The 11,731-nt window shown below is 36.0% G+C and overlaps 2 protein-coding genes across 2 annotated transcripts; both read right to left on the bottom strand.

Moving 5' to 3' along the window:
* Window positions 1-204: 204 nt before the first annotated feature.
* Window positions 205-1,131, bottom strand: LOC135322575 (olfactory receptor 4C3D-like). Its single transcript, XM_064491841.1, has one exon. It carries the CDS (start codon window positions 1,129-1,131, stop codon window positions 205-207), a length of 927 nt encoding a protein of 308 aa, XP_064347911.1.
* A 7,096-nt stretch (window positions 1,132-8,227) lies between these two features.
* On the bottom strand, window positions 8,228-9,158 carry LOC105103488 (olfactory receptor 4A15). Its single transcript, XM_031459358.2, has one exon. The coding sequence runs from the start codon at window positions 9,150-9,152 to the stop codon at window positions 8,235-8,237; it is 918 nt and encodes a 305-aa protein (XP_031315218.2). The 5' UTR covers window positions 9,153-9,158; the 3' UTR covers window positions 8,228-8,234.
* Between the last annotated feature and the right edge of the window lie 2,573 nt (window positions 9,159-11,731).

The raw sequence follows: 11,731 nt of genomic DNA, 5'->3' as shown, positions 1-11,731 counted from the left end.
TTCTGCTCCCTGTATCATCTCCCCCTCCAAAATAGTAATGCCTCAAATATACTACCTATATATGTGATTTATGCATATCTATGCATTATATATGAAAACAGTAAGGAATATTCAGCTCTCAAGGAACTATTTTTCTGGCACAAATTACTACAGGTATGATCCTCCATACATATAAATCATCACTTACTTGGCATCATGAGCTGCCTACATTACTCTCCTCTTCAACAGACTCCTCATGGCATTCTTCATCTCTGTGTTTCTCACTGTGTAAATGATAGGGTTTAACATGGGAGTGAGGATTCCAAAGAACACAGCCAAAAACTTGTCCACAGGATGAGTGGCCACAGGACGCGTGTAGGTGAATATACAAGGGACAAAAAAGAGTATCATAACTATAAAGTGGGAGCCGCAGGTAGAGAGGGCCTTGCGCCGTCCCGCAGAGCCATGGGACTTCAGGGAGCGCAGGACGACTATGTAGGAGATGAGTAGCATGGAAAAAATGAGTAAGCACATGCCCCCACTGTTGGCTGCCACCACCACTCCAGGCCTGTAGGTGTCGCTGCAGGCAAGTTTCAACAGTGAGAAGAAGTCACACATGAAGTGGTCAATGACATTGGGACCACAGAAGGTCAAGTCAAATGCAAAAACCATCTGCACAGTGGCATGTAGGATTCCCCCAAGCCAGGCCACCACCACCAGGAGCTGGCAGAGCACCTGTCGCATGATGGTCGTGTAGTGCAGAGGCTTGCAGATGGCCACATAGCGGTCATAAGCCATGACAGTGAGGACTATGACTTCTGATCCTCCCAGGAAATGTTCCACAAAGAGCTGAGTCATGCAGCCACCCCAGGAGATGGTTTTCTTCTGGTGCAGCAGGTCAATGAGCATTTTAGGAGTTGTGACAGAACTGAAGAGGGCATCAATAAAGGATAAATAGGTGAGGAAGAAGTACATGGGAGCTGAAAGTGCGGGGCTGAGGGAGATGGTGATGACCATGAGCAGGCTGGCCAGCATCGTAAATAGGAAAATGAGCAAAAAGACAATGAAGAGTATTTTCTGCAAGTGTGGATTCTGTGTGAGTCCCAAGAGAACAAATTCAGTCACATTATTGGGAGATTTGAGGAGGTCCATTCAGCAAGTAACACCTTCCTGGGGCCTGAATTACCTACAAAAGTTATGAAATGTTACCCATTAATCATGAAACTATCATGGTCTGAATTTCTCTAAACAAACAAACAAAAAAAGCAGCCACTGTACCTGTGGAGCGTGTCCTTGACACCCCTACCTCAGTGCTTGTTTCAATTCTTCTTTACTCCCTCCATGATATTTCCTTCTTTTTGGACACTTAGTACCTGTAAAACATCTATAGGGTAACATTTAAAGGTTAATTTACTGAGAGAACACTGGACCACCTATGTGAGATCTGAATTCTCCTTCTGATCTAAGTCCATTTGACTCTTCTAAGTCATCTCTCTGTCCCATGGTTCTGAGCCCTACTCTGTGTTAAAAAAAACATAAATGTAATACAATGTATTGTGAAAAAAAGTCTTTTCCTTTCAAAGATAAGTGAATAAAAAGCATTGTTTTTTAATCATCCCATATGAAAAATTTCACGTATGTGAAAACAAAGTGTGTCAGCTTCATTGCATTCCTCTGTTCTAAGATTGACTCCCAACAGACCAGAAAAGAGAAGGTTGTACATAAAGTAAGAATTATATTTAAAAAGTGGTTTAGAAATAACTATGAAGATATAAAAATTACTTTTTCTTTTTTCATTAGCTCCACAGTACTCATTCTAGGGTTAAATTCTAAAAAATATATTTTTAAAAGCTGAAAGTCTTTATTTACAAATATATTCAACACAATTATTAAGAGCTGTGGAAAATTTAGAAACTACATGGGATATTCACCATTGGGGAAATTGATCATTAAAACATAGTGCATCACTTTGATTCACGCGTGGTTTTTAACAGAGTGTTTTTAAAAATGGTGCAGTATCATTACAAAAGTCTGATTATTATTAAGTGGGGAAAATTTTGTATGAAAATTTGAGTTATGTAGTTGATCTCATTTGATTCTAACTAATTATCTTATTCTTCTAGTTGAAATATATGTCAGTAAGAAAAAAGGCCCCAAATAATTTTACTTCTAAGTTGATGGTGGTGTAGTTGAGTCGGTCTTTCTTGATGTTTCCCCTGCTGAAGAGGGACTGGAATCTCAGACTGGGGAGGATGAGGGCTGACTCTTCAATTTGTAAGGGCCTTTTAACCCTGACAGTCTATGATGATGTGATTTCCTGGGGGAGGTGGGGAATCTTACCTATGACTTTGTCTGACACAGCTCCATGGCCAGGGCAAAAGGCAGATGTTAGTTCTCCAAGAAAGCACTGAAGTTGTAAGATTAAAGTTGCCAACTAGCTCAGCTATAATAATTGTCTTTGCTGACTTATAAATAGTACTTTTGGATAAGGTCTTTCTCTTTCATTTTAGATGTGCTACCATGTTTCCTGCTTGTAGGTCAATTTGAAGACGTTTGTTAGCTGTGGCTAATTGAACCTCAGGGGTATTTCGCCACCATTAGGAGATCTTCCAACAACCCAATTATTTCATGTAACTGAACTGAACTTCAGAGGGGAAATCATAGCATTCATTTTTATTTTGAACTCCTCTTAAATCTACATGAAGACAAAATATTATGACAAGAGAAAAATAATAGATTGACCATTTATGAATTTAGGTATTTGAGACAAATGAGCTTAATAGTATGTTTATAGTATGTATTATGTATTATATTATGTTATTATGTGTATAATATTTGCTATTATATAAATTACTCATTTAGGTGGGTAACAATCTGATTTAAAGTTTTTTATTGTATGATTTCATTATCAACCTACCTTTTATGCACATCATAATTTTTAATTATTGTTTTCAGATATACATTAAATGATAATTATGAACCCTATTGTAATATTAACACTTCCCATCATGTAAAGTTTATGGTACTTTTTCAAAGTGGTTGTATCTTGTTTCAATTCTGGAATCAGATTAACAAGATAATGATGAAAATAATTTCACTCTTTAATTATATTCAGAGGTGGTAGAATACATTTATTTCTGTCATGGTTTCATTTTATAATTAATGTTGCAGTGAAAATGAGAGTATAGATATCTCTTCAAACCCCTGGTTTCATATCCTGGATAAGAAATACACACAGGATATGCACATACACATAGGATTGCTGAATCATACACTAGTTTTTTAGTTAATATTTTGAAAAATCTCCATAATGTTCTTCATGGTGTCTGAACAAATTTATATTCCCTCCAAAGTACAGTAGGGTTCCATTCTCTGTACATCCTCACCAAAATGTCTGCTCCATATCTAACAGAGCCATCCTAACAGGTGTGAGGTAACACATCACTGTGGCTCTGAATTACATTTCCCTGTTGATTAGTGATGTTGAGCAGCTTTTCATATTCTTATTGGCCATTTGTATGTCTTGTTTTGAAAAATATCTATTCAGGTGCTTTGCCCAATTTTAAATCATTCTGTTGTTGTTGCAATTTTGTTGTAGAAGTTCCTTACATATTTTAGACATTAACTCATTGTGAGACATGATTTTCTCTCCTTCTGTAAGTTACCTTTTCATTCCTTCATTATTTCCTTGAACATGAAGATTAATCTGAATTTAAAACTTGATATCCTGGACTTAACTGGTCTGATTGATTTTACCTCCTCTCTTTGGGAGCCCTAAGCTGCCATTTTACAAGTCTGACTACCTCACTGGACAGACATTGTCTACATTACCCTACATCTACATGTATAAGAAAGAGACTCAAAACAGTCTAGTCTTGTAGTCATCCCTGCCAAGGCACCATTCATACAACTGAAATAATCTTGGACCCTCCTTAAGTGTCAGGCAGAAGATGAATACCAGAGTGTGACCTAAGTGCATGTCACAAGGAGCAAAAGAATTGTTCAACCAAATCCTAACCAAATTCATCTGCAGTCAGATACAGACCAGCAAATGGCAAGATAGCCCTGCGTGTGGACAGATGAAGTCCTGTGTGTGATCACATCAAATACATAGGCATGTACATATACAAATGCGTTCATGTTGCTAATCAAATATTGATCCATGTGCCATCATATACCAACCTAGTGTGTTCACATAGAGGCACATACGTGCAGTTGGATGTAGACCTACAGTTCATTGAATGTACACATACACATGGTCATAGAGATTCACATGAGGTTGGGTCAGATCTGAGTGTGTGGTGGGATACGTATTTGTGTATTTTTGGATACAGGCCTATTAATGTTTGAATATAGACATTTTGAAAGAGGTAATCATACAGGCTTACTGACACTAGCTGATCATCAACAAGGGGAAGAAAATGCCAGATTGTTGAAAAACAGGACTTTTTCTCTTATCCCACAGCTGACTCCTTGGTCTCAAGGACACAGCCATACAAGAAGACATTTATGTTCCACAACGGCAGCGTCAATCCCAAGGACACACCCCGGTATCTCTTTCTTTGTTCTCTTTTTCCACTGAAGTTTCTGCTTCAGGGCTGAGCTCCATGGGAGGAAAGAGTCTATAATAGAAGTGGATTGGCACCACCAAAATGAAGGTAATGATGGCAAAGCCTTTCAAAAAAAGGCCCTGTGACCCTTTTAGGGGCTGAAGTTGTCTCAACAGTCTATCTGGATGACTGCTTCAGACTTGATTGTTGCTTTTTTTTTCCCTCCCTTTTCTCTCTGAGCAATGAAGCAGCTTTTCACTATGTCCCTCTGCCTCTGCTGAGAATTCTTTCTTAACCTGTGGGCAATGACCCACACATCTGGTGGGCTTTCCAACTTGAGGGCCTTTCTATCCACTAACAATAATGTCCTTGGCTTTGAGAATTGTCCTGTAGTTCAGGACAGGAAAAAACATTAAGTCCCTTCTGATCAGCTCATTGACAATGTGAATCAAATATAAATAAGAGACTCCTCTTTTTATATAAAGAATCATAAGGTAAGATTTATTTACACTCTACAGTGAAGATTACAAATTTTTATTGAGACATCAATAAATCTTTAGCAATATACATCTTATTTGGAATGGGAAAATAAAATATTACAGCATGTCATTTTCCCCAAAATTAATATATAGAGTCCTGACATTCTAAATATATTTTTATGAGAAGGTTTCAAACATTGCAATATTACCCTGAAGTTTAGGTGAGGAGGGGAAAAAAGAAGAGAAAAAGGAGAAAGTGCCCCAAATTTGAATCTTCTTGATGGTGTAAAATCTGATGTACTAAATAGAAAATTTTCAAATTATTACCAAAATCAATAATTATGTCGGCAGATTATTTTCCCTGTTTGGGCTTAGATGTTTCCCCATCATAAACAAAAATACATTTCAGGTGGGTAAAAAAAAAAAAAAATTTGAAAAGTTGACATTTAAAAAAAGATTAAAATTAATTAAACATTTGGAAGTATATGGATTTTCCAAGTGATAGAAAAAATCAAAAGTAAAAGAATATTAAATAACATATGTATATGTTAACACTCATAGTTATAACATAAAAATATTTTTAGGAAATTTCAAGGAAGAGTGAATATTTGTAGCATACATATACATATATAAACATATTTATATATACACACATATACATATATTTACAATTTAACATAGAAATATTTCATCAAAATTTATCAGAAAAAAATCACACTCCAATAGGTCAAGAATTGAAGTTACGGACAAAGTATAGAGTAAATTCCATGTCCCATATATTGTGCAAGAAACAGAGAACACAAAGGTAAGTAACTTTCCTTGACTTCTGGGAGATTTAGACCAATGAACAGAGAAAATTAACAAAGACTTTTATCTCATCACTTGAAATGACTACACAAATTTGAAAATTAACTAAATTTCTGTCTTGCTCCATTTGAGCTGCTAATACAGAATATCATACACTGGGGGGATCTTAAGCAATAAACACTTATTTTTCACAGGTTTGTAGGCACAGAAGTCGAAGTTTAAGGTGCCGGCAGATTCCATAACTGGAAGGTCCCCTCCCTAGTTCATAGGCAGCCATTTATTTGCTGAGTCATTACATGGCAGAAGGGTCATGTGAGCTCTTGGGGTCTCTTTATAAAGGCATTAATCCCATTCATGAGGACCCCGCCTCCAGGATCTAATCATTTCTCAAAGGGCCCTCCTCCAAATACCACCACATTATAAAGGATTTAATTTATGATTTTGAAGAGGGACACAAATCCTCAGTCTATAGCAGCATCCAAAAGTGGAGGAATACATTATATAAGACCTGATAAACTCAAATGCTTGGTAGTATTTGATGAATTGTATTTGTGAAGACTTTGAGATAATATAAGAACTTTCTCTGTAGTAGGGATAAATATCAGAATATGAGGTTTTTCATACAGTGTCATTTACTGGTGAAACACACCCATTGCTCTAAAGACTTAGCGCCTCATGAATCCCTCCAGATTAAATAATGGAGGCAGAATAATAGAGTTTTTTTGTAATAGGGAAGAACAAATCCGACTCTATGCTAGATTTGTTCCTTTAGCTTTAAACCTGTGCTCTGTGTCCTGTGCCTAGTCACGCTGGTTCTGTGTGTTTTGGAGATGAATGTTGCCTATAGCTTGAAATATACAAGTAGTCTATTCTCAAGACTCTGACCTTTAAGCATAGAACACTTTTCCATTCACATATAGATAAACAGTTGCAGAACAGAGAATAACATTTGTCTTGATGGAGGTTTACAGAGATGTCATAACTGACCTACCTGGACAGCTTCAAGAACAAACTATTTCAACACCAAGAAGTCTGTAACATTCAGCCACACCCTCTCCCCTTTATCCCTTGCTTAGTATAAAAGGAGCCTGAATTGTGACTTGGGGAAGTTGATTCTCTAAGACTTTAGTCCTTCATCTTCTCAGCCTGCTGGATTTCCAAAAAGAGTTGTTATCCTGGCACCAACACCAGGCCTCCCAATTTACTGGCCTGTCATGTGGCAAGCAGAATGAGTTTGGACTGGGTAACATGTTGACCACATACTTCTGATGATTTAGAGGCAGATAATACTTTGTTTTAAGCTTCATTCACAGAGGGAGAGGATTTTATGAATGATACCTATCAAAGAAAACAATATATATCTGGCCTCTTTATTACCTAGGAAACTGTATTTCATTAACATGAGAGATAAGAAGGGCATATATTGTCACCATCTTTCTTAACAATGATATCACCCAAAACGTCTGGCGTCAAGTTCTAAAATGCATGTTTTAAGCTCATGGATTATGGTGAATGCTAAATCTACACAAAAAGGAAGAACCTGGGTCTCTATAGAGTTTATGAAACATATAAGCAAAAAAGGAGATGGTGATATTGAAAAATAACAGAGGTATGATCAGATATTTTAAACTATTTGGGAAAATGAATGGATCATATCTATGAAAATATAACTCCAAACAAAGCTGCTCCGCTTGAGGAGATAATATGATTACCCAATTAGGAAAAGAAGTAAGATTTGTGTCTTTTTTTTGCATATACATCTTGTGAATTCACATTATTTTTATAAACTTAGCTTCCTTATGATTTCTATTACAACACTGAAACTATATTCTTTGATGTTAATATTCTAAGCAATACAAGCTAATTAATTTATTTAAAGTATCTTGCAGATACATACTTTAAATATTAATATGGGCTGTCTTTGTGTAGGGAGGAGTGAATGAAATGTTTATGTCATATCTCTTCTATTATTTTTTTTAAAACTGTAATGCATCATTAATTCTGAGAAAGATTACATCAGTTAACAAAGAAACAGGAGAAAATCTTCCCCTAACTAAAATAAATTTGTGATATAAACTGTAGCTTAACTCATCATACAGAATATAAATCTATATTCACAAGAGAGACACATTACATCCAATAATTGTACATATTTCCCTAAGAAATGGTGAAAATCTTAAAAATGTATTTACATATGTATACACACACACATATATATATATATATTTGAACTAGAAAATTATGAAAATCTTAAAAGTATATTTAGATCATTGGAAGTTTTCATATAATAAATGTTTTTTTTATCATGCCCAAGTTATTAAACCTGAGGAGACACTTACTACAGGTAAACAGTCACACATGGCTTTCCTGAAAATAGTAATTTTTCATTGAAAATACGTGATAATGTTTCCCTGCTGCCTCATTTCCTTTTTCTGGTCCAGAGCTTTTTCATGGCATGTTTCATCTCTCCATTTCTCAGAGTATAGATTAGAGGGTTCAACATAGGAGTGATAATGGTGTAAAACACAGTCAAGGATTTATCAATGGGTAAGGTAGAAGGAGGTCTCACATACATAAAGATGCAGGGGACAAAGAAGAGGACCACCACAGTAATGTGGGAGCCACAGGTGGACAAGGCTTTGCGCCTCCCTTCTGGGCTAAGATTCTTCAGGGAGTTCAGGATGACCCCATAGGAGATGAGTAAGAGCATAAAGATGACCACACAGATTGCCCCATCATTGGCAACCACAGTGAGGCCAATAACGTAGGTGTCAGTGCAAGCAAGTTTTAACAAAGGGTACATGTCACAGATGAAGTGGTCAATGACATTGGGACCACAGAAGGGAAGGTTATAAACAAAAAGAGGATGAGCTACTGCATGTAAAAACCCACCAACACAGGCCATCATCAGCAGCAAAACACACACTCGCTTATTCATGATTGCTGAATAATGTAAAGGTTTGCAGATCGCCACATAGCGGTCATAAGCCATGGCCACCAGGAGGCAAATCTCAGCACCACCAAATAAGTGCCCTATAAAAAGCTGGGTCATGCAGGCTTGGAATGAAATGGCTTTCTTCTCACAGAGTAAATCTACAATCATATTTGGAGTGACTGTAGTAGAATGAACAGAATCCATAAATGATAAGTAACCAAGAAAGAAGTACATAGGGGAATCCAGGGTTGGACTGACCACCACAGTCATGACAATGAGTAGGTTGCCCACCATTGTCACAATGTAGATGAGCAAGAACACAACAAATAATATTTTCTGACCCTGGGGGCTCTGAGTGAGCCCCAAGAGGACAAACTCAGTCACATTCCTCCTTTGTTCCATAGAGTCTTCTGTATGTCTTATTTCAGTGTTCAGGACAAAAATTTCTGTTAATATAATTGTTCCTAGGGGCTTCCTGAAGTTTTAGATAATTAGTTTATTCAATCAAGGAATAGGCAGTATGATTTATTGTGTTCCAGTACTTTCAGTGATTATAGTACAAGGCTGATTAAAACATTGTCCCTAACCTCAAAAAGCTTTCAGTCTAATGGAGTGGCAAGAAATTAAGACATATGTGGGACAAGAAAATATTATTAAGTAAATGAGTTGCCACAATTAGCTTTCCATCTGAAAGCTAATTAAATTGTATATATAGGTAATACCTCATACAAAAATAAAATTTGATTAAAGTTCTAATAAAAAGAGAAAGAAAGATTTACTTTATTTTAATTTCCAGCATTAAGGAAGTGACCTTCTCCAATCTAGGGTTGGAAGAAACTTCTTAAGCAATCATTTAAGTCTCAAAGAGATATATTTAACCGTTTCAAAAAAGTTTTTAAGGTCTTAGGAAAAGATACCACAGTGTAAATAGGCAAAGGCAGTTTGGAGAAAGATTTACATTTTACAGGGTCTACACAGAGTTAATGTCTAAAATAGACAAAAGTGTCAAAATAACTTATGCATAAAATAAAAATGAAATATAAAATAAATAAACATACAAACAAACAATTAAAGGAAGAATACATCTATATGGCCAACAAGCATGTTAGTACACTGAAGCTGGGAACAGAAAAGTGGGAACTGAGGTAATGGCTTACTTACTACAGTATTACTTTGTGTCCTTAAAAGCCACTCAAGGTCTACAGATGCTACATCATCTTTTAATTTTTAACAGATTAACAAACAATGTTTAGAAAACATATTGATTGAGACTATCATCAGATTTATAAATATCTCATGGTAATATCCCAAATTAGTTACACTTGAAATTAGTTTCTAAGACTACTTTATGTTAAAGAAGGTCTCTTTCTGTTGGAGATGGTAATACAAAAATATTCAGGAAGAGTATTATAGAATAAAATCAATCTCCATACACTTTAGTGATCATAAAGGATTGCTAACATGGCTGATTATGAAAATCACAAAGGAGAACCTTTAAAAGACTGAACTCTCATGCCACCATTGTACTCTGGCAAAATGTAAAGCTTAGTTCAGAATCTTGTGAATAAACACCCTCCCGGGTTACCTGCACAAGGAGACAGCCATTCAATCCACATTCTGGATTCTCTGCCTTTTCTTCTGTCCTTCACCCACTGATGTCATCTCTCAGAACACAGAGAGCAAGATACATACACCATCACTGGACCTTGAACTGCTTCTGTGTGACCAACTCATTCCATGCTGGCAGGAAACCTAACTCATCTCAGTCATTCAGAAAAATATTCCTTTTCAGATAACTGGGATTTTCAAAATGAGTATCAATGGCCCGTTACTAAAGAACTCTGAATCTTGAGTCTGAACAGAGAACTAAAATAGTCATTGTTGGCAGGATTTGTCCGAATCACCGACTAATGTTAATTCAACATTTTGATTGGAGAGAAAACTGTAAATTGTGTTATGAATTGTTTGCATAGAAATGATTTTATTGGTGACTTATACCAATAAATCTGAGATAGTGAAATAGCTTTTGCAGTCTTTTGAGTCTCAGTAAGTTATACTGTCCTGCCTTGATACAGCATTGTTGAACTTTGGGTTTCTTGAAAGATGGAGAATGATTACATATACATACTTTCTTAAGTTTGGAGTCCATCATTTCAGTTCATGAGTGTCTTTCCTGTAAGGAAAGAACAAAGGTCAGTAAACCCTTTATCTACATTTGAACTCCTGATCATGTAATGGAGCCATTCAACTGGTGCATCTCCAAGGGTGATTCTTGTCTAATTAAATTCATTGGGACCTTAATCATAATTTCGATGGTAGACTCTTTATTCTCCAGGGATGCCACCAGGATAATCACCACATAGAACAGGACTTACAGGACAATGCTCCCCAAGGAAAAGCCTAAAAAGATAAACAAACAAACAAAAAACAAACTTGAAGTCATGTCACCAGAAAGGAAAAGTCCAGTCTAGGCAGAAGTGAAATATGTAAAAATGTGTTTAAATCACGACCTTCAGAATAGGAATATGTGTTTAAACTTTGTCTTTGAAGATGACATCTGAACTCATTTCCAAAATATTATGAATGCTAATTTCAGAACAAGACACTTAAAACTCATTTCAAATACAGATACATTTTATCACATAGTTGGTGACATATTTTCAGACAGGCAAGTTGATAGAATCTATGTTAGTGTGGAAATGGGGGAAGAAAAAATTTGTAGGGCTATTCTGTTCATCTCCAAGTGCTCATGGGGCATTCACCAAAGTAGACTATTGACTAGGCCGTGACACAATCATAATACCTTACAAAGGACTTAAATCATATAGTATATATATACACATATATATTTTACAATAATGTAATTCAACTGGAGACTGATAACTAAAATGTATCATTTTCCAATTAATTACAAAGTAAGCATTAGAAATCTAAATTAACTGTGAACATTCTGAAAGGTATATTTTCAACACAAGGATAAT

This window comes from Camelus dromedarius, chromosome 12 (assembly GCF_036321535.1).
Source record: "Camelus dromedarius isolate mCamDro1 chromosome 12, mCamDro1.pat, whole genome shotgun sequence".
Lineage (NCBI taxonomy): Eukaryota > Metazoa > Chordata > Mammalia > Artiodactyla > Camelidae > Camelus > Camelus dromedarius.
Note: the sequence above shows the minus strand (reverse complement) of the source record. Positions and strands in the feature narration are given on the sequence as shown.